Source organism: Astyanax mexicanus, chromosome 11 (assembly GCF_023375975.1).
Source record: "Astyanax mexicanus isolate ESR-SI-001 chromosome 11, AstMex3_surface, whole genome shotgun sequence".
In the NCBI taxonomy this organism is placed as follows: domain Eukaryota; kingdom Metazoa; phylum Chordata; class Actinopteri; order Characiformes; family Acestrorhamphidae; genus Astyanax; species Astyanax mexicanus.
In genome coordinates, this window is record NC_064418.1 from 26950403 (window position 1) to 26975268 (window position 24866).

At 36.1% G+C, this 24866-nt stretch overlaps 1 protein-coding gene across 1 annotated transcript; it reads left to right on the top strand.

Moving 5' to 3' along the window:
* The first annotated feature begins 9435 nt into the window (after window positions 1-9435).
* Window positions 9436-23944, top strand: LOC103041163 (uncharacterized). The gene is made up of 4 exons (XM_022668560.2): window positions 9436-9801; window positions 17991-18275; window positions 21562-21810; window positions 22062-23944. The coding sequence occupies exons 1-4, from the start codon at window positions 9735-9737 to the stop codon at window positions 22187-22189; spliced, it is 729 nt and encodes a 242-aa protein (XP_022524281.2). The 5' UTR covers window positions 9436-9734; the 3' UTR covers window positions 22190-23944.
* Window positions 23945-24866: the final 922 nt, after the last annotated feature.

Sequence of the window (24866 nt, forward strand, 5' to 3'; positions counted from 1 at the left end):
GTGGGAACAAAGACAAGGACATGACAATTCAATTAGATGGAGTTGGATTTGCTAAGGAAGAACAGTTTGAGGATATAGCATATCAACATTCCAGAAATAAATCTTTCACTCATAATATAAATGTATTTAAAATTACTTTTAGAGAGATTTTGACATAAAAAAAAATGCTAATATAGGTTTAATATGGTGACAGCTTTGCTGAGTCATGACAATCACCGGTAATGATAGCAACCCTGTTATATTATATTAATGGACATTACATATGATAACAACACTTGACTTTCTGCCGTTGAATGTTTGTCAGATTTCTTCAGCAATGTTCAAGTAAAATGTTTTCACCTTCTGTCGTTGGTAAAAAATTCCAGCATTGGCTCAACATGCACTGAAAAATCAGAATGAAAAAGAGTTTCTTATTTTCTGCAAATAAATGCTAGAATCCAGCTGTGTTTAATTAAACGGACTGGACTTGATTAGGAAAGGCACACATCTGTTTATATAAGAGCTCACAGCTTACAGTGCATATCGGAGCAAATGAGAATCATGAGGTCGAAGGAACTGCCCGAGGAGCTCAGAGACAGAATTGTGGCAAGGCACAGATCTGTTCAAGGTTACAGAAGAATTTCTGCTGCATTTCCATAATCCTTCAACAGAAGAAGTTTGGGACGACCAGAACTCTTCCTAGACCTGGCCGTCCAGCCAAACTGAGCAATCGTGGGAGAAGAGCCTTGGTGAGAGAAGTGAAGAAGCACCCAAAGATAACCATCACTACAGCCCTCCACCATTCGGGCCTTTATGGCAGAGTGGCCCGACTGAAGCCTCTCCTCAGTGCAAAACGTGTGAAAGCCTGCATAGAGTTTTCCAAAAACACATTGTTAAGGTCTCAAATATGTGTTCTACTTGCTTGATTTATAATAATCCATATATACTCTTTATTTCTCTTTTTAATGGTTATTTGATTAATCTTGATTCTCATGGCTCGTAAAAGCAGCCTAGAAACTTTCAGAGAATTACATGATACTGGAATGAACACACTGTAATTTGCATATGTACTTTCATGCATGATATGAATAATTATTTCCTTAGATAGTACACTGTGATCTTACTGTACGATTTAGTCTTGATATTAACGAGCAAATGTTCTACCCACCTCTTTTATTGTCAGTTAACCTTTCACACCTTTTGCTGAAAAGAGGGGACTTTATTTTGTCTTTAATCTAATATATTCAGATTAAGGCAAAGCGACTGTGTGCGAGTGATCCTTGCAATCGCTTTCAAAGTTATCAAAGTGATCAAGGTATCGCTGAGGAACCAGACCAAGGCAGGGATAACTGGATCCAGGGAGGATAGACAGCCAGTCCATTACCCTTTCCCACATGAAGGGTAATGGACTGGAGTATGAGAAATAAGCAAGGGCGTTGTAGGGGGGTCTGAAATTTGGGGGGGGGACTGCATTTGCTAATATGAATCAAAGCCCATCATAGTGACTTACACTTTACAACCTAAACATGTTACTCCACATTACATTTACTGTTGCTAGAAAAAATATGAGTTATATACATACATGACAAAAGCTGATCCGTAATCACCTAATATTTAAAATAATATAACAGAGTTGTTATTATTATTATTACTATGTACTGGCAATTGTGTTGTATATTTGTATATTTACATTTAATCCACTTTTTTAAAAAAAACTCAGCATTGGGTCCTGTGCTTTTAAATTTTTCTACTGAGAGCATTTCTTATGATGGGGTCCTTTTATAAAAAAGAATATAATTTTATGTTTCATAGAGATTTTTTGCAGAAGTTAATATAAACGTTAGATAACCCAAACCCTCCTAATCTGTTAGCAGAACAAGCAATTACCCAGAATCCATTTTTATTGTAATATATTGTTATTGTTGTGATTCATTGCTCTCATCACTGACCTCGCATGTAAAATTGGCACCCAAAGAGACAAAAGCTCGGGTCAGTGAAGCTGCTGACTGCAGAACATTTCTGAACAGGCATTTACAGGGGTTGGACAATGAAACTGAAACACCTGTCATTTTAGTGTGGGAGGTTTCAGGGTTAAATTGGAGCAGCCTGCTGGCCAATCTTTATTAATTGCACATTGCACCAGTAAGAGCAGAGTGTGAAGGTACAATTAGCAGGGTAGGAGCACAATTGTGCTCAAAATATTGCAATGCACACAACATTATGGGTGACATACCAGAGTTCAAAAGAGGACAAATTGTTGGTGCACGTCTTTCTGGCGCATCTGTGACCAAGACAGCAAGTTAATCTGGAGCCACGGTATCCAGATTAATGTCAGCATACCACCAAGAAGGACCATCCACATCCAACAGGATTAACTGTGGAAGCAAGAGGAAGCTGTCTGAAAGGGATGTGTTTGGATTGTATCCAAAAAACAAAAAAACACGGCTGCCCAAATCACGTCAGAATTCAATGTGCACCTCAACTCTCCTGTTTTCACCAGAACTGTACATCGGGACAATAAATTATTGTGGTCTAAAACCAGGTGTTTCAGTTTCATTGTCCAACCCCTGTAAGTCATGTTAAAGCAGTGTTTCTCAACCCTTTCCTGCATATTCTACTGCATATGCACACTATTATGCATATTCCAGAGCTTTCTCTGCTTTAAAGGCACTTAATAAAGTAAGTGGTGCAATGATGTGTCTAATACACTGCTGGATATACATAGTGATCAATTTATGGTCCATAGGGGGCTAAGGGATTTTAACAGGTAAACTGAATAAAAGTAAGTACCGCAATCATAAATTAATAGAAACAATTTAAAAATGAAATAGTTATTGGTTGATTAGGTACATCAGGGCCAGTTAAACATTATATGTGACAGGATGACAGATGCAGTGACATGATGATTGGTTGCAATTGAAGGAAAGATGGACGCGGCCAAGTACAGAAATATCCTGGAAGAAAACTTATTCCAGAGCAGTGACGTGCAGACGCTATGGCCCAAGGTGCTTGGGCAACTGCCCTTTTGCCGTCCTTGGCTGATAGTGCCCTTCCGAGGGAGGGGAAAAAATAATATAGGCTAATATGATTTCTTATTTCAAAAGCGCAGCACACGACCCGCGCTTCAGCTGTAAATGAACGTTGGACGAGAGCGCGGAGAGAGAGAGATAGATAGAGAGAATATAACGAAGCAGGAGCGCAACTATTCCGGGGGTGGGGCGGCGGCTGGGATCAGGAGCGCAACTCTGCCGGGGGGGGGGATGTGTGCCCTTTCTTCAGGTTAGAGCAACTGCCCTTCAAGATTCCTGTGCACGTCCCTGTTCCAGAGTGTTACACCTTAGCCCATGTCTGTCTTCTGTTTCTGCCTTATTTTGTCTCTTGTGCTCCTGCCCCTCTGTACCTGTCTCCACCCTAGCTCCGCCCCAGCCCTGCCCTAGCTATTAGTGTTCTCACCTGTGTCTTGTCTGTAACCCCGCCCCCTCGTCATCCTAGCCCAGGTGTTTCTCACTCTCCTCATGTATTTAAGCCCGTCTGTTTGAATGTTCAGTGTCGAGTCTTTTGTATTTTGTATATTTTGTATGCTGTATCCTTCGTATCTTTGTATCCCTGCAGTCCGTTTGTATCCTAGTCTTAGTTTCTTAGTCTGTGTTTCTTGTATCCTCGTCTTAGTTTCTTAGTCAGTGTTTCTCAGTTTATATTTATCCTAGCCTCGTTTTTTTTGTATGTTTTTTGCGTTACCCGCGTTTTGTTTATTGTTTTATTTTATCTTGTTTGTTTAATAAAGTAATTATTGCACTAATAAAGTAATTATTGCACTTACTTCCATCCCTCCGTCTCCCGTGTGACACAGAGTGCTGTGAACCTCAGACTGGGCCGAAGATTCACCTTCCAACAAGACAATAACTCTAAGCACACAGCTAAAATAACAAAGGAGTGGCTATGTGATCATTGTTGACTGGACCAGCCGATTGAGCTTCTCTGGAGAGACCTAAAAATGGCTGTCCACCAACGTTCACCATCCTACCTGACAGAACTGCAGAGCATCTGCAAGGAAGAATGGCAGAGAATCCCCAAATCCAGGTGTGAAAAACTTGTTGCATCATTCTCAAAAGACTCATGGCTGTAGTAGCTCAAAAGGGTGGTCAGTACTAAATACTGAGCAATAGGTCTAAATACTTATGATCATGTGTTATTTCAGTTTTTCTTTTTTAATAAATAAAAAACAAATCTACATTTCTGTTTTTGTTCTGTCAAGATAGGATGCTTAGTGTACATTAATGAGAAATAAAAGGAACTTTTTTATTTGAGCAAATGACTGAAATGAAACAAAGAGCGAAAAATGTAAAGGGGTCTGAATACTTTCCGTACCCACATTATATAAACAATGTTAAGCATTGATCAATGTGAAATGTAACCTAATAAAACAAAATCATCACTTCAATTTTACATTGATAACATTAATTAATGCTTTAATGTTTTTATAAATGTTTTATTGTATGAAGCTTGTATTTTTTAAAAACTGCCCTCTAGCAGTACAACCCCTGGTCAGGGAAATGCTGATGTAGTGTATGTATACTTATTTTAATTCAGTTTCTTGTTACAATTGTGCCTGTAGATTAATGTGGAACATTTTGAAAATAATTAATTACAGTTTAAAAATACAATCCTAAAATTATGAAACAATATTAATATTTTAAATGCTGTAGAGGATATTAAGTTTTGTTATTTGTTTAAACATACTGATATTTATGAATAAGACTGATCACTTAAACTAGAAGAAATATACAGTGGGACATACTGATATCTTTAAAATCTGTAGAAAATATATTAGATAATTCTCATTTCATCGTTGAGATTATTTGTTTGGTGTTATACAAATTAAAAAATAGTTTGAAATGTTTCAGCTCCTAGGCTAGTCAGTCTGCTCATCTCATATTTTTCAGCCACATCATCCTACTGAAAATAGTAGGCAATTTGTCTATTTCTAGTATTCCACCTAGCATGTTATGTATTTATATATAAAAAGACACAAATAGTTTAGAATTGTGAAAGTGCCTATGCCTACACAAATGAGTGAACATATTGAATATATGAACTATATATATATGCACAATAGCAAGATTTTTAAAAAATCTTGGGTGTAGCACATTAGCAGGTTTTCCTGTTTTTTAAAGCGTTCTGTATGGAAGCACATTTACACTATCTAAAATAAAAGAAAATCCATCCATTTCTATCTCATTATTTTGTGAATATTTTGAGATGCTAAGTGATTCATTTGAGACACTAATTGATTCGAGATACTAAGTGATTATTTTGAGCGGCTAAATGACTAATTTAAGACATTTTTTTTGAGGTACTAAGTCATTAATTTAAGATACTAAGTGATTATGTTGAGATACTAAGTGATTAATTTGAGCTACTAAATGATTATTTTGAGCGACTAAGTGATTAATCTGAGACACTAAGTAATTATTTTGAGATACTAAGTAATTATTTTGAGATACTAAGTAATTAATTTAAGACACTTAGTCATTTTGAGATACTAAGTCATTAATTTGAGATACTGTCATTAGTTTGAGATACTAAGTCATTAATTTAAGATACTAATTGATTATTTTGAGACACAAAGTCATTATTTTGAGATACTAAGTCATTATTTTGAGATACTATGTCATTAGTTTGAGATACTAAGTCATTAATTTAAGATACTAATTGATTATTTGAGACACTAAATCTTTCATTTGAGACACAAAGTCATTATTTTGAGATACTAAGTCATTATTTTAAGATACTAAATCATCCATTTGAAATACTAAGCAATTTTAAGACACTAAGTCATTATTTTGAGATACTAAGTTAAGGGCAGTTCTCTTACTCTTACTGTCTCACTGCACGCTCCAACCCAGTAGGTGGCTGTAGTGCTCACCTCAGTAGTAAAGGGAGAAGAAGAACTCTAAGGACCGTCTCAAACCTACGACGTACTTAGGCAGGATTCTGAGGCAGGAAAGCACTCGGTCCTGCAGTTGGGGTTGGATCTTTGCCTGCCGGGAGACGGGCGGCAGTGGTGGGTCTGCGTGACGTCACCCGCCAGCCACTTTTTCATCGACCCGGCAGTGCCAGGCACGTACCCGGCAGTACTAAAAACTGTCAGGGAGCTTCCTGACAGTACGCCGGCACTACTAAAAACTGTCAGGGGGCTAACTGACAGTACGCCGGCAGTTTTAAAAACTGTCAGGGAGCTTCCTGACAGTACGCCGGCACTACTAAAAACTGTCAGAGAGCTTCCTGACAGTACGCCGGCAGTATTAAAAACTGCCAGGGAGCTTGCTGACAGTACGCCGGCACTATTAAAAACTGTCAGGGAGCTTCCTGACAGTATGCCGGCACTATTAAAAACTGTCAGGGAGCTTGCTGACAGTACGCCGGCAGTTTTAAAAACTGTCAGGGAGCTTCCTGACAGTACCCCGGCACTACTAAAAACTGTCAGGGAGCTTCCTGACAGTACGCCGGCACTACTAAAAACTGTCAGAGAGCTTCCTGACAGTACGCCGGCAGTATTAAAAACTGCCAGGGAGCTTGCTGACAGTACGCCGGCACTATTAAAAACTGTCAGGGAGCTTCCTGACAGTATGCCGGCACTACTAAAAACTGTCAGGGGGCTTGCTCACAGTACGCCGGCACTATTAAAAACTGTCAGGGAGCTTGCTGACAGTATGCCGGCAGTTTTAAAAACTGTCAGGTAGCTTCCTGACAGTACGCCGGCACTACTAAAAACTGTCAGGGAGCTTCCTGACAGTACGCCGGCAGTTTTAAAAACTGTCAGGGAGCTTCCTGACAGTACGCCGGCACTACTAAAAACTGTCAGAGAGCTTCCTGACAGTACGCCGGCAGTATTAAAAACTGCCAGGGAGCTTGCTGACAGTACGCCGGCACTATTAAAAACTGTCAGGGAGCTTCCTGACAGTATGCTGGCACTACTAAAAACTGTCAGGGGGCTTGCTCACAGTACGCCGGCACTATTAAAAACTGTCAGGGAGCTTGCTGACAGTATGCTGGCAGTTTTAAAAACTGTCAGGTAGCTTCCTGACAGTACGCCGGCAGTTTTAAAAACTGTCAGGGAGCTTCCTGACAGTACCCCGGCACTACTATAAACTGTCAGGGAGCTTCCTGACAGTACGCCGGCACTACTAAAAACTGTCAGAGAGCTTCCTGACAGTACGCCGGCAGTATTAAAAACTGCCAGGGAGCTTGCTGACAGTACGCCGGCACTATTAAAAACTGTCAGGGAGCTTCCTGACAGTACGCCGGCAGTATTAAAAACTGCCAGGGAGCTAGCTGACAGTATGCTGGCACTATTAAAAACTGTCAGGTAGCTTCCTGACAGTATGCCGGCACTACTAAAAACTGTCAGGGAGCTTCCTGACAGTACGCCGGCAGTATTAAAAACTGCCAGGGAGCTAGCTGACAGTACGCCGGCACTATTAAAAACTGTCAGGGAGCTTCCTGACAGTACGCCGGCAGTATTAAAAACTGCCAGGGAGCTAGCTGACAGTACGCCGGCACTACTAAAAACTGTCAGGGAGCTTCCTGACAGTACGCCGGCAGTATTAAAAACTGCCAGGGAGCTAGCTGACAGTACGCCGGCACTATTAAAAACTGTCAGGGAGCTTCCTGACAGTACGCCGGCAGTATTAAAAACTGCCAGGGAGCTAGCTGACAGTACGCCGGCACTATTAAAAACTGTCAGGGAGCTTCCTGACAGTACGCCGGCACTATTAAAAACTGTCAGGGAGCTTCCTGACAGTACGCCGGCAGTATTAAAAACTGCCAGGGAGCTAGCTGACAGTATGCTGGCACTATTAAAAACTGTCAGGTAGCTTCCTGACAGTACGCCGGCACTATTAAAAACTGTCAGGGAGCTTGCTGACAGTAAGCCGGCAGTTTTAAAAACTGTCAGGGAGCCTGCTGACAGTACGCCGGCAGTTTTAAAAACTGTCAAGGAGCTAGCCTAGGATGGACTCTTTCATATGGGAGTGGACCTGTTTTGGCATTATGGAAAAATCATGAGAAATTTAATTTTAAGCATAAATAATAAAAATAAATAAATAATATAAAATAAACAATACAGTGAATTTTTCCCAAACTTGCAGGAGTCATAGCCTAGGACAGACTCTTTCAAATTGTAGAGATCATGAGATCATGAGAAATTTAATTTTAAACATGAATAAAATAATAATAATAATAATAATAATAATAATAATAATAATAATATAAAATAAACAATACAGTGAAATTTGCCGAAACTTGCAGAGGTGATAGCCTATGTTTTGGCATCAAATGCTGAAAGTGGAACTGTTTTGGTATTATGGGAAAATCATGAGAAATTAAATTTTAAGCATAAAAAATAAATAAATTAATATAAAATAAACAATACAGTGAAATTTGCCCAAACTTGCAGGAGTCAAAGCCTAGGACAGACTCGTTCAAATGGTAATGGAACTGTTTTGGCATTATGGGAAAATCATGAGAAATGTCATTTTAAGCATAAAAAAAAAAAAAAAATTATATAAAATAAACAAAACAGTGAAATTTGCCCAAATATGCAGGAGTCATGGTAGTGGATCTATTTTGGCATTATGGGAAAATCATGAGAAATTTAATTTTAAACAAGAATAAAAAAACAATAATAATAATAATAATAATAATAATAATAATAATAATAATAATAATAATAATAATAATAATAATAATATAAAATAAAAAATACAGTGAAATTTGCCCAAACTTGCAGAGGTGACAGCCTATGTTGTACTATTTCAAATGGTAGTGGACCAGTTTTGGCATTATGGGAAAATCATGAAAAATTTTATTTTAAACACGCATACAATTTTTTTATTAATATAAAATAAACCATACAGTGACAATTGCCCACACTTGCAGAAGTGATAGTCTAGGATGGACTCTTTTACAAGGTACTGGATCTGTTTTGGTTTTTTGGGAAACTCATGAGAAATTTAATTTGAAGCATGGATTGAAAAAAGTAATATTAATATAAAACTCTCTCTCTCTCTCTCTCTCTCTCTTAAACACTGATGGGATATTATATCAAATAGATAATGTACTGCACAAAATATACAGTGAGGTGAGTTATTTTAATCCGTTTTTTCTCGTTTCTGGGCTTAATGTATGTCTGAATTAATATAATAGACTGAAACGTGTCGGTCTCCCGTTCTCTGTGTTTTTTAAGCGTGCTGTTTACCGTAAAATCGCACGTATACGCGCATCTAAACTTAAAGCGCGGATGACTTGACTGAGAATTTCCGAAGCGCGGATAGCTTGACTCCGGTCTTACTGTCAGCTAGCCCCCTGACAGTTTTTAGTAGTGCCGGCGTACTGTCAGGAAGCTACCTGACAGTTTTTAGTACTGCCGGGTACGTGCCTGACACTGCCGGGTCGATGAAAAAGTGGCTGGCGGGTGACGTCACGAAGACCCACCACTGCCGCCCGTCTCCCGGCAGGCAGAGATCCAACCCCCTCTCCAGTCCTGTCTGAATTGTGGATTTTCCCCCGTAGACTCTTTAATAAAACGTGTTTGTGGAGAAAATCAGCTGGTGGAGGATCTCCTCGTAGTGGTAGTGTGTTCTGGTGGGTTCTATTAGAGGAGATCGGCCCGTCGCTCTGAGTGAAGCGTGTTGGACAATATCCGCCTCCGCCTCGCCCGAAGGAAACGCAGCAAGAGCAGCAGCAGGGTGAACATGGTGAACATGGTGAATACAGACCCGCGGATCCTCCGCCTGATCCTCTTTATCCTCTGCAGCGCAGGTAGGTCAGATCCTGATGGTGTAGTCTGTGGGTGGAGGGTGGAGTTTTTTTTACTGCAGTGAGGAGGATCAGATAAGATCAGTGCGCTGAGGAGCAGCGGGCTAAAACAACAAGCTAGAAGCTAAGCTAAATTAGCGGGACTATCGGGTGGGGCTAAATACTTCATCTAGTTACATGTCTATGGTAACTGCCCCAGATACTGTTTCTGTATGGTCGTGTGTTTTTGAACAGTTTAGCGGTATCTAATTTTAATTTAAAAGTGTAATATGTTTTGAATAATTTGAATTATGTGGAATTGTCTGACTCCCACACACACTTTCATCGTGGAGAGTTCAAACACAGTCAAACACAGTTATTTCCCTCTTGACCCCATAACATGCCTTGTCCCGTACACAAGCTACAGGTGTAGGTGATGCAAAACCCTCTTTTTCAGCAGTAAAATAATTTTTTTATTCTGAATATTTAAGGGCTTTAAAATCTCCTACAGTACTACGAGGCTGAAGTTAGCGTCTTATTCGCCAGTGTCTTATTCGGATTTTCCGGTCCACCTTAAAACGTCGAAATACCAATTATTCGCCAGTAGAGAGCAGAGTTGAGCCAAGCAAAACGAGTTTGGCATTTAGGGCATACACATTGAGAATACATTGCCTGTTCTGGGTATTTCCAGTTACCCTAACTCCAGATTATCAAATAGTCCGTTGAATTTGACACCACATTATGAAAATAGAACTATTAGACTGTGATTAGCCTTAATAACTAAAAATATTACTGTACAGTTTTTTTATTATGACCCTTTGAACTTGGCATTTCAGAAGATTGAAGGAGAATAATTTGCCTGTTCTGCATATTTCCAGTGACCCTAAATCCAGATTATCAAACAGTCTGTTGAATTTAACACCAGGTTATGAAAGGGGAACTATTACACTGTGATTAGTCTTAATAACTAAAAATATTACTGTACAGTTTTTTTATTATGACCCTCTGAACTTGGCATTTCAGAGGATTGAAGGAGAATAAATTGCCTGTTCTGCATATTTCCAGTTGCCCTAAATCCAGATTGTTTAATAGTCTGTTGAATTTGACACAATCTATCAAAATAGAACATTTAGACTATGAATAGCTTAAAGAACTAGAAATATTTCTGCACAATGTTTTTGTTATGACACTCTGAACTTAGCACGTAAGCAACACTGAATAAGAGCAAATTGCCTGTTTTGCAAGATTCCTGTTTACCTAGGTCCAGATTATCAAAAAGGCTGTTGAATTTGAAACAACATTATGACAATATAACTATTATACTGTGAATTGCCTACAGAACTAGAAATATTACTGTACCATTTTTATTATGACCCTCTGAACTCTGCATTTGAAAACATTCATTGACAATGAACAACCTGTTCTGCATATTTCCAGTTGATCTTACTCCACATTATCAGTCTGTTGAAATTCAAGCTTATTTCCCATTTCTATATAACAATATTTTATGCAAGTGTGTGTCATATTTGAATCCTTACCTATTACAAAATTGGTAGCATTGTAATACTACCACGCATAAAGTACTCTGCGAAGCATGCACAAAAAAAGGTGTTATAGACAACTTTCAAAATATTTCACACATGTTTTAGTGCTTTGGTAAGCTACACTATGAGTAATTGTATATTGTATTCTTACTTATCACTAAAACTATGTGACGTTCTTAATTTTAGACCAAAAAAGTTTGAGTATGCACAAAGAAAAGACATCGATATCCCTGCCAGCTGGATCAGAGAGGAAAAAGCAGGTTGGGTTAAATGTGCATTAATTAAAAAAGAATAATTAATAGGGAGCATTAATAATTATTTCCCCAGGAACGGCTCATTATCAGTTAGCAGATAGTTCACAGAGAAGCAAAATTGGGTAGTTGGGTAACAACCTTTGCAAATGTGAATGTAAACTGCAATAGTTCAATAAGGGACAAATTAAGAGATATGCCAACTATGCTAATAAACCTTTAATCTTTGCTAGGACGTGATTGTTTTGCTAGGCCTTGTTTTAGAAAATCGACCTTTGGTGTGCTCAAATTGGCCTTTGATGTTGTAAAGTAACTTTAAATAAATCTTAAATTAGTAATTTTGTATTGAATTTGTCCAGCTTTTATATAGCATTACAGTTTCTGAGATCAATATATACTGTTTTATTTCAGCAATCAATGGCACAATTTACCCCAATGTATTCTCTCCAAAAGCACAGCTTACCCTGCACTGGGGGCAAGTTGTGTCACAAGACCACTTTCTTTTCAAAAAGCTGTATTTTTTAATATTATATTTCAGATCCAAAGGGACTGTTTCCAGGGATGCACCACATCCTGAAATATATGTACATATATTAGTTGGAAGCACTACTGTCATGGTCTCCCTTTAAAGTCACTAAAAAACTTTATATAAGTGAATTTATATATATAAAATCTACACATGCACAAATTTATCTGCAAAGCATGAACAGTAGAAAAAAAATGTTTATTTGAAAAAAAAAAACCTATATATATATATATATATATATATATATATATATATATATATATATATATATATATATATATATATATATATATATATTTACTATGTATATATATTTTTGTGTTTTTTTTCTGTCATTTGTTTTTCAAATAAATTACACTTTTTCTACTGAACATGCTTTGCAGATAAATTTGGGCATGTGTAGATTGTTTGACAGTTACAGTGCTTGGCAAGTATTCAGCTCCCTTGAACTTTTCCACCTTTTGCCACATTTCAAGCTTCAAACATTAAGATATTAAATTGTATTTTTTTTGTGAAGAATCAACAACAAGTGGGACACAATTGTGAAGTTTATTGGATATTTTAAACTTTTTTTTTAACGAAAAAACTGAAAAGTGGGGCGTGCAATATTATTTGGCCCCCTTGCAGTAATACTTTGTAGCGCCACCTTTTGCTGTGATTACAGCATTACGTTGGTTTATGAACAGCAGTTTTCAGCTCTTTCCACAGACTCTTGATTGGATTCAGGTCTGGACTTTGACTTGGCCATTCAAACACCTGGATACGTTTATTTGTGAACCGTTCCATTGTAGATTTTGCTTTATATTTTGGATCGTTGTCTTGTTGGAAGACAAATCTGTCCCAGGTCTCAGGTTTTCTTCCAGATGGTCCTCTGTTTTGCTCCATCCATCTTCCCATCAATTTTAAACATCTTCCCTGTCCCTGCTGAAGACAAGCAGCACAAACCATGACGCTGTTCAGGGATAAGCTGTGTCGCTTTTACGGCAAACATAACATTTTGCATTTTGGCCAAAAAGTTCCATTTTGGTAGATTTGCAGTGGTCTGATACTCATTCCATTCCAATATGATCCCTTGCACAGTACTCATTGAGATGTTTAAAGCTTGGGAAATCTTTTTGTATTCAAATCCAGCTTTAAACGTCTCCACTACAGTATCTCAGACCTGCCTGGGTTGTTCCTTGGTCTTGTAGTTTGCTGCACTAAAAGTAAAGGGGCCGAAAAATGTTGGACGCCTCACCTTTCAGTTATTTATTTATAAAAAAAGTTTAAAATAGCCAGTAAATTTCATTCCACTTCACGATTGTGTCCCACTTGTTGTTGATTCTTCACAAAAAAAAAATACAATTTCATATCTTTGTTTGAAGCCTGAAATGTGGCAAAAGAATACTTTTGCAAGGCACTGAACGTGTCAGAAAGAAATATTACAATGATAACTAATAATGCAATTTATACAAAATGTTTCAGTTTTTACTTGCATGAAATATAGTACTATAGAGGTGAGAAATAAGCATGCATTTTAACAGACTGATAATGTGTAATAAGAGCAACTAGAAACATGTTGAACAGGCAATTTTATCTACTTCAATAAGTGCTAAGATCAGAGAGTGATAAAAAAAGGTACAGTAATATTTCTAGTTCTTTAGGCTATTCACAGACTATTTGATAATCTGGAGTTAGGGTAACTGGAAATATGCAGAACAGGCAATTTATTCTTCTTTAATCTTCTCAAATGCCAAGTTCAGAGGGTCATGATAATAAAAAACTGTACAGTAATATTTTTATTTATTATGGCTAATCACAGTCTAATAGTTCTATTTTCATAATGTGGTGTCAAATTCAACAGACTATTTGATAATCTGGAGTTAGGGTAACTGGAAATATGCAGAACAGGCAATTTATTCTTTTTCAATCTTCTCAAATGCCAAGTTCAGAGGGTCATAATAAAAAAACTGTACAGTAATATTTTAGCTATTTAGGCTCCTCACACTCTAATAGGTATATGTTCATAATTCTGTGTCAACTTTAACAGACTATTTAACAATCTGGATTTAAGTCATCTGGGAATATGCAGAACAGGTAATTTATTCTACTGACATCTTCTCAAATGCCAAGTTCAGAGTGTCATAATAAAAAAACTGTACACATAGTTTTAGTTATTAAGGCTACTCATAGTTTAATAGGTATGTTTTCATAATGTGGTGTCGGATGCAGCAGACTTTTTAATAATCTGTATTTAGGGCATCTGGGAATATGCAGAACAGGCAATTTATTCTTCTTTAATCTTCTCAAATGCCAAGTTCAAAGGGTCATAATAAAAAAAACTGTACAGTAATATTTTTAGTTATTATGGCTAATCACAGTCTAATAGGTATATGCTCATAATTCTTTGTCAAATTTAACAGACTATTTAACAATCTGGATTTAAGTCATCTGGGAATATGCAGAACAGGCAATTTATTATACTGACATCTTCTCAAAATGCCAAGTTCAGAGGGTCATAATAAAAAAAACTGTACAGTAATATTTTTAGTTATTATGGCTAATCAAAGTCTAATAGTTCTATTTTCATAATGTGGTGTCGAGTTCAACAGACTATTTGACAATTTGGAGTTAGGGTAACTGGAAATATGCAGAACAGGCAATTTATTCTTCTTTAATCTTCTCAAATGCCAAGTTCAGAGGGTCATAATAAAAAAAATGTACAGTAATATTTTTAGTTATTAAGGCTAATCACAGTCTAATAGTTCTACCTTCATAATGTGGTGTCAAATTCAAAAGACTATTTGTTAATCTGGATTTAGGGCATCTGGGAATATGTAGAAAAGGCAATTTATTCTTCAATCTTCTGAAATGCCAAGTTCAGAGGGTCATAATGAAAAAACTGTACAGTAATATTTTTAGTTATTAAGGCTAATCACAGTCTAATAGTTCTATTTTCATAATGTGGTGTCAAATTCAACGGACTATTTGATAATCTGGATTTAGGGTCACTGGAAATATGCAGAACAGGCAATTTATTCTCCTTCAATCTTCTGAAATGCCAAGTTCAGAGGGTCATAATGAAAAAACTGTACAGTAATATTTTTAGTTATTATGGCTTATCACAGTCTAATAGGTATATGTTCATAATTCTTTGTCAAATTTAACAGACTATTTAACAATCTGGATTTAAGTCATCTGGGAATATGCAGAACAGGCAATTTATTATACTGACATCTTCTCAAATGCCAAGTTCAGAGGGTCATAATAAAAAAAACTGTACAGTAATATTTTTAGTTATTATGGCTAATCAAAGTCTAATAGTTCTACCTTCATAATGTGGTGTCAAATTCAACAGACTATTTGTTAATCTGGATTTAGGGCATCTGGGAATATGTAGAAAAGGCAATTTATTCTTCAATCTTCTGAAATGCCAAGTTCAGAGGGTCATAATGAAAAAACTGTACAGTAATATTTTTAGTTGTTAAGGCTAACCACAGACTAATAGTTCTATTTTCATAATGTGGTGTCAAATTCAACAGACTATTTGTTAATCTGGAGTTAGGGTAACTGGAAATATGCAGAACAGGCAATTTATTCTTCTTTAATCTTTTCAAATGCCACGTTCAGAGGGTCATAATAAAAAAACTGTACAGTAATATTTTTAGTTATTAAGACTAATCACAGTCTAATAGTTCTACTTTCATAATGTGGTGTCAAATTCAACAGACTATTTAACAATCTGGATTTAAGTCATCTGGGAATATGAAGAACAGGCAATTTATTCTTCTTTAATCTTCTCAAATGCCAAGTTCAGAGGGTCATGATAATAAAAAACTGTACAGTAATATTTTTATCTCTTTAGTCTATACATAGAATAATAGTTCTATTTTCATAATGTGGTGTCAAATTCAACTGACTATTTGATAATCTGGAGTTAGGGCAACTGGAAATACCCAGAACAGGCAATGTATTCTCAATATGTATGCCCTAAATGCCAAACTCGTTTTCCTTGGCTCAACTTTGCTCTCTACTGGCGAATAATTGGTACTTCGACGTTTTAAGGTGGACCGGAAAATCCGAATAAGACACTGGCGAATAAGACGCTAACTTAAGCCTCGTTACAGTACTCCACTTAATAATTCCATATCAGTAACAGGAATCAACCCAAATTCTGCATGTTTGAAAATAGATGTAAAAACTAGACAAACATAGCGAAAGTTGAGGAAAAAGCCAATTTTATGATTTTATTCATTATATTGTGTCATTAATTATTTTTTTTATATATTTTCTATCACAATTACAATTATGCTTTTCAGTAATGTTCCTTATCAAACATAAAAGCCTTTAATGCAATGCTTGAATAGAAACTTTAAGATTTAGTGTTGTAATTTCAGGCAGACAATTGACAAAACTCCTGGCCAGTTAAGGGGTTAACACTTTCCTAAGTTGGAACAATAAAGAAAAACAATTGTTAAGGAATATAACTAGCTATAGTTTGAGACTGGGGAGGTCAATCAAATGAATCTGATTAATCCAGTTAGCTATGAATTTGTACATGGCATAATCGAGAGATAAAAATCTGAACTGTAATCGCTTATATATTTGTATATGATCTAGCTATGTAATAATAATACAAATAGTATATATAAAACAAAAACAATAATAATAACATATTTAATTATTATTTAACAATATTAATATTATTTTATTTATTATTATTTAAGAGTCCTGTTTACCAAAATCAAAGGTGTGGAAATTTGTAAGGAAGACCAGTTATGTTTAATATTATATCCATAAATACAGATAGCCCAATGACATTTTGTTTTATAAAAATGAATCCCTACTTAAATATTTTTAAAATCTTTCAAGTTTATTTTGTTATAAAGATTTTACGCTGGAGCTGCTTTTTTTTTATTAAAACTAGTAAATTCATTAATGTCGCAAAAATTATAAATAATCTTTAAAAATATATATATAAACATAGTTAGTGTTTAGTTATTATACGCTTATCCTAAATTAATTACTATTGAACCTGAAAGAACAGTAAAACCCTGTAATAAAGGTTACAAAGGTAGGCCAGACCACAGTACAGCCTATAATAATACAATACGAAGAAGATATACATATTTAATGTAAGTAAAGTTTAATATAAACTATACATCTAAAGCTATAATATTTAATCATTATTTAATCAATGTAAAGTGTAAAGATGTGCACAAATAATAATTGTTTCAATGGATTAGAAATGGAAAGATTTACGCTGATTCTGCATCCTTTTGCCATCTGGTTAGTTATGTTTATGCCAATATTACCGGAATAATTAAAACATAAAAAATAACTTACTATTATTACTACTATTATTATTGTTGTTGTTGTTTATTATTGTTGTTGTTATTGTTGTTGTACACTGTAATAATAATAATCATAATAATAAACAATAATAGTAACAAGAATAATAGTCATATTGCTCAAATTTGTATTGTACACTTTGATGCCTTTCAAACATCAAGAACAGTTTAGTGTGAAATATTTTTTTTTATTCTCGTATTTGCCTGCTCAAGAGTGGGAGGTGAGATTCTTCACACAATGGCCTCTATATCACGGAGGTACAACCTAAAGCCAAACTGAATCTCTCAGATTCTGATAAAAGTCCCCATTTGTAGTATCAACAATACTGAAATTTATTTTAGGATGAGAAACATGGTCTTTAATTGATTTTGTAGCCACTTCTGTGTTATTTTTATGTTAAAGTTTTATGTTTAGTAGGCTATACAAGATACTTGCTTTCATTCATCATTGTCCATGTGACATTTATGTTAGCAATGTTACCTGTTTATTTGGTTCTTTGCTTTGTATTGTGAATTTGTGACACATACGCTGTCTCATTATCCTTTTTCTGCTTTTTCTTAGGTCATGTACTTTGTGTTGAAGAATTTGGGAAAGTTGGAGGAAATGTCACTCTCAAGCCCTTAGTAACTGGAAAACCTGAGAGCATTCTGTGGAAATTTAATAATGATAAAGTGGTAGAGTTTGAAGATGAGCGTGAGAGATGGTTTCAGTTCAAAGGAGTTCTTGATAACAACACTGGTGTTCTCACACTTAAGGAGCTAAAGAAAGGTAACAGTGGGCCGTATGAGGCTGAAATCTTGATAAAGGGGAACCTTGTGAATACCAAATTTACACTTCAAGTGATGGGTAAGTAATGCGTATGGTAATATGTAGTGCATTTGGTCCTGAGAGAAAATATATGCAAATTAAATACAAAATAGTTAAATGCATAAGTTATTTTGCAGGCTTGTGTATACTATATCCGTTTTGGGTAGGCACAATGGCTTGGTATATATAATTTATATGCTGGTATAAATGTCTAAGATTTTTTAACCTGCTGTACACAGGCTAATGTTGAACTGCATGACATGCACACTGGTATATACCACTAGATCAAAAGCTTTTTTTCTATTTAATTAACATGTGTAATTTCTCCAGATATATATTCTAGTAGTTTTCTTGAATAAGCTTAGAAAACAATATTAAAAATGTTTTTTTTTTTTTAACCAGGTCAAGAGTAAAATCCAGTGAAAGAAAGCATTGAATTAATGTTTGTAATATGGCTAGTTACGTACATTGTTTAATTTAGCAATATGAAATATAACCTAGTCTAATAGACCCATTTACACAAATACAATTAAGAAATTTACATTTAGAATTTTGCAAAGGCAAGTGGGAGACTCCAAGGTCTGCTGGAAAAACCTTAATTAGTCTGACAACATAAAGGAGGCTTCCTCACTAGTCTCCTCCCTGCATGGTCTCTCAGTTTGTAAGGAAAGCCTGTGCAAATCTGCCTAGAACAGGCCGTCCTCTTAAATTACCGTATTTTTCGGACTATAAGGCGCACTTAAAAACTTTTAATTTTCACAAAAATTGACAGTGCGTCTTATAATACGGTGCGCCTTTTGTATGGATTTTACCCGTCAGGTTGTAAGGAGCAGTAAACACACACTCGGTGCAGCGTTATAGAGAGTTTCAGTGCTATACAGAGTCCAGAGCCGTGCAGCTCCGAGGCTGAAGCAGCAATAGCATTAGCTAGCTTATTCACTGTTCAGAATTATCTAAATCAGGGGTGTCAAACTCATTTTGGCCGAGGGCCACATTGGCATATTGGCTGTCCTCTGAGGGCCAGATGTAACTTATAAATATAAGAAAATGTAACCAGATGTAATATAAAATGAATGTGATTACTCCTTAATGTTAAATAACTCTCAATATATTATTTATTCAATCAAATATTACAGTTGCATGGAAAAAATGTTTGCTTGTTGCTCTATTAACATAAACCCTTTTAATTTGTCATGTTATGGAATCGAAAAACTCCATCAATCAAGAACCAAACTAGTCAAGTGAATAGAAATGACATAAAATACAAGTTATATTAACTTTGATCAAAACGTTTGATACTGAAATAAGGCTTAATAAATCTAAAATCTAAAATTGTGAGCTGTTAAGAACATGTGACAGATTTAGCATTTTCTCAGATTTAGCAGTTCCTCATACAACCACTAGTCGGAGCTGCAGCAGCAGCAACACAAGCCCGCAGTCTTTGCTTAGTCAGAGCTGCAGCCCAGCCACGGGCTACAGGGCTCAGCTGAGCCAGTCTGGAGCGTTTTTAAAATTTTTAAGTTCTTCTGTGTATGAAATAAAATAACCCCACTAACCGGATAATACAGCTCTCTACAGTTCATATTTCAGCCCAAGCAGCTAACAGCAGCAGGTTAGAGCAGCCATCCCGGAGTCACTGCTCGGATTACATTATAAACAGGTCAGTTAGCGCGCTGCTAACCTCAGGATGTTTATAACTACGGAGTTTAATGGACACACCACGGCTGCAAGGTTAGACTGTTGAAGGCTACTGAAGACTATTAAAGCAGGCAACGCAGCGTAAGCAAAAAAACAAAAACCACACACACACACACACACACCAAAATACAAGTTAAGATAAAATATGAAAACGACCATAATAAAGCATAAATAATTAAATTGAATTGCGGGCCAGATGTATGCTTATTTTGTTAACCCGTGAGGGGCCGTATGAAACCGCGTCGCGGGCCGGATGTGCCCCGCGGGCCGGTACTTTGAGACCCCTGATCTAAATTATCTAAAGTAAACACACACACCATGCAGAGCCGTGCAGCTCCGTGGCTGGAGCAGCAATAGCATTAGCTAGATGCTAACCGCTAAGCTAGCTAGCTTTTTCACTGTTCAGAGATCAGTATTATCTAAATTTAGTACTTTTAATACTGCTGGAGCAGTATTATTAGAGTTAGATGCTAATCGCTAAGCGTTCACCGTTCAGAGGTGAGTTATCGGCCTGTAAGTCTGTGCTCCTTTGCCTGGCTAGCATTAGCTAGATGCTAAGCGCTAACTCTCTCAGAGGTGAGTTTTATCAGCCTGTAATCTGCTTGTTTACCGTGTTAAAACAAGCTACGGGGGACGAATCGCTAGCTAATATCTCACTGTCTTACCAGAACACGCAGGATTACTCAGTGTAACGCTGTCGTTTAAGTTTGGGTTAACTTTACTAGTTTAGGTGACTAGCTAGCGTGCTAGCGGATAGCTATGCTAACGCTGGTGCAGCAAGCCTTAGTGGAAATCTGGAAATCTAAGCTTACTGTAAATAAACTGAAGCACTTTACTCACCCAAATAAACAGTTTTCAGGAGAGGAATCTGTGTAGATTAATATCCAGCACTCGTTTGACTTTGAAAGAGCTAGATTTGTATGTGTATTCCCCGTGGGGGAAGGGCGTTCTTTGATAGTGCGTCTTGTAATACGGTGCGCCTTATAGTCCGAAAAATACGGAAAGTGGTTGTGCAAGAAGGACATTATTGAGGGCCTTAAGACACCTATGACCACTCTTATGGAGTTTTACAAAAAAAAATGTGATTTTGGACTTTGAATTAGATGTCACTTTTAATATTAATGCAAACACTTATTTTACATGGTATATATATATATTTATTGATTTGACCTTACATTGTAGAAATTGGTTTCCATTTTGTCACTAAATAGTTTTTTGTAAGTTCTAAAAATTTAATTAAACACATTAAAAGGGCACAACTTCAAATGTTTGAATACTGTTTATATGTGGTCAGATGCAATAAAATAGCAACCCATATATCATAACTAATGAATCGTAATTAGTCATTTACCAAACTGCGCAGAGTAGTACACCACTCAAATATTAGCCTATTGTTTTCGAGGTAGTTCTAACTACTAATGGTTTCAGTAATTATCCATCATGCACATAAGCTGTTTATTCTCGTATCCGTTGTTACATTAAGAAATGTAATGTTTAGTGACGTCTGTTTCTATAAAAATTCCACCAGGTCATGCAAGCATTTTTAAATGCTCAAATGCTTTGTGTTTATCTGGTAGAATAAACCTGTAAAAGTACTTCCTAAGAGAGACTTTTTCTTCTTCTACAGATGCAGTAGGTGTACCAACCATTTCCTGTAAGGTTGCTGATGATGAAAAAATAACACTAACATGTTCAGTGGATAGTTCAGTAGGGCCAGTAAAGACTACTTGGTCTGGGCCAGACGGTCCACACGAAGGAAAAACAGTTATTGTCTCCAAAGATACAAAAAATGAATCAGTTTATTTTTGCACCGCAAGTAATAAAGTGAGCAAAGAAAGTGCTCCTGAGTTCACTCTTAAGGACTGTTACAGCCCAGGTAAAAAATTTTTAAGACATAAATATATTATTATTATTTTTATTCATATTATTATTTATATATAAAATTGGTTTAATTGTGACTCTCATGCTTTACAGTTCATTGTACTTATATTGTTGTAGATTTGTACATTTTAAATGGTATTAATTGTTCAGATTAAAGCATCAACCCTCTGGTAAAGCAATGTTAGAAATGTTAATATTAAATTTAAGTTTAATTGATGGCATTTATTTTATTGTTATTTTTTGCAGGTCCTGATTCTGTCGTCCCCATAGTTATAGGTGTTCTCGTCGCCGTCGCCGTCGTCCTCATTCTGGGGATTTTAGCCGTGGTCTACAGGGAGAAGATCAAAACGTACCTTCCCGTTTCCTCCAGATAGAGCTTGCAAATTGAAGCAAACTTTGAAAATACCCTATATGCCCAAATGTTTGTGGAAACCCTTCTAATGTTTGCATTCAGCTTCATTAATTTGTACCCACTGTTTGCGCAGTTGTGCAGATGTACAAACACAGCTTATCAGTAGTCCATTTACAGAAGTATTTCCAAGAGATTAGTACTCTAGATCAGATGAACATGAACCCATAGGGATATAAAACGCCTCAGTATTGAGCTGTGGAGCAGTTAAACTGTGTCCTCTGTAATGATGTTGCTCCATTCAGTACTTTTATGGGATGAACTGTGGAGTTGGGGTATGATTAGGTGGGATTAGTGATCAACCCTTGCCCTAAAGCTTTTGTCGCTGAATGCAATCATATCCTTGCAGTGATGCTTGCAGGATAAATCTTTTAGAACATACCTTTTGATTTTGGAAGACACAATGACTGTGTGTGTCCCAGTACATTTTTCCATATTGTGTATAATCTTACAAATACACCAGAAACCACTTCTGAGTATGCATAACTAAATATTTTTAAGCGTTTTACAGATTTCACTGCTGTTACTTTTTTATAAGGACTCTTTTAGAAGGAGTGCTTGCTAAGGATTAATAAGTCATCAAATATTGTATGAATGGGCTGGGCAGGAGAATCTAGATTTAAACAACGAAATCCGCTAGGTATTAACTATATGAAGCCAGAATTACTAACAATAGACTGACCAAAATAGGAACACATGTAGTGTCACAGCTTTAGCTCATAGATTTACAGCAAGTGATATTGATATAGTTGCACTTGATCCGATATGGCCGTGCCTTTAACATGTCATAGCAGATGTTATACGGTATTGATGCGTTGTCCTGATCTGTTCTGCCTAGTAATGTAAGTTTGGTATTGTTTTTCCATTATCAATAACTGTCATGACATGTCTTACACTATTTGCTGCCATAATAGTTTGACATGCAGTTTTACACTAGTGACTTTCTGCTCTGGAATGTGGGTCAGTTTTATCCAGCAACATTAATATAGAATGTCTTCACCCTCTGTCTTTGCTCAGAAAATTGTTTCGCTTAAACAAAAAGAACTTCTGAATGAAATGATTGTTGTTATCTTGTCCTGTGTTCTCTGATTGTGCTCATGTTGAGGATATTTTGAATTTGGAGACTCATCTAGAGTGTAAAGGATTTAAGTATAACAATCTATCATATGTAAGCTATGCTTGTTTGGGTTTAAATTATTTAAGTTCTAAATTTCTATCAGTTAAAATGTACCGGCACTGTACATTTTATGTTAAATTTGGTAAATGGATGGAAAGTGTGTACTGTACCTGCAGTGAAGTATTGCATACAACCTTCCAGCAGTAGCATACATGATGTTCTTGATATTTTTTTATTAAATTTCAACATGAACATTACCTGAATTGTGCTTTTGTGCAGGCTGTTTGTGTCAGGCTTTGGCTTGAATTGCATTTTAAATGCATTTTTGTAAATGCTAGGAATATGTTCTAGTATGAATAGATATGATCAGCACTATTGTTTTTTGTACTTAAAACATGCTTTCAGAAATGAATGTTTCTGGCAAGATATTGAGCTATTTTAACAAAAATGCATTGATATGGCTTCACATTTTTGTGTCACAAATGCCATGCAAAAAAATTGTGATTGTGATGTTTGTTGCAATAAGTATTTATTAATTGGTTAAAAAAAAAGTATTTTTTTCTTTTGTGTACAGATAGAGTGAATAAAAATACATTTTGTTGACCGCAGTGCAGTTTATTTAAGAACCATGGCCATGGTGGGGAAACCTCTCTGTGCTGGGTGTAGCACAAATATTTCAGCATTAAGATGTTTTAAGAAATGGTGAATCATTCCTCTCTTTCACTGCCAGTAAAGATGATCTAAACTCTGAGATGCTTTGGGGATTTTTTTTGGGTGGATCGTGTGTGGGAGCGTTGCCTGGGCCTTATATATTTACCCAAAAGAGCCCATAGTAACATACAGTGAGGTGAAAAGTATTTGCCCCCTTTACAGATTTATTTAGATTTTGCATTTTTTCATACATTTTTCAGAATTATTTAATATTTTTTAATATCAGACAAATATATATATATATATATATATATATATATATATATATATATATAATAAAAAGTACTTTTTTAATTAGCTGTCAATCACACTTTTTAGAAAAACACGAACCACAACCAGGGCTGATTACTGCCAGAACTGTAGATTTAAGGAGTCACTTAAATAGAACTTGAAGCAGCTAAAATATCTCAAAAAGCAACATATTATGCTACGATTTGAAGAAAAACAGATGTGAAAACAAAGTATTTGACATCTATCATTCTGGAAAAGGTTACAAAGTCATTTCTAAGACTCATTTAATGGGATTCCAGCGCACCACAATGGGAGCCATTATTCACAAATAGAGAAAATGTAGGACACTGGTAAACATTTCGCGACCAAAATTATTACAAAAGGGCATGGACAGCTCATCCAGGAGGTCCCAAAAGAACCCAGAATCACATTTAAAGTGATTGCAGGTCTCACTTGTCCCAGTGAAGGTCAGTGCTAATGATTTAATAAGATAGAGACTGGTCAAAATGATACCTATAGAAGAGTTCCAATGCAAAAAAATCACTTTGGACAAACGCGTCTGCCAAATGTACTGTAGTGTAAT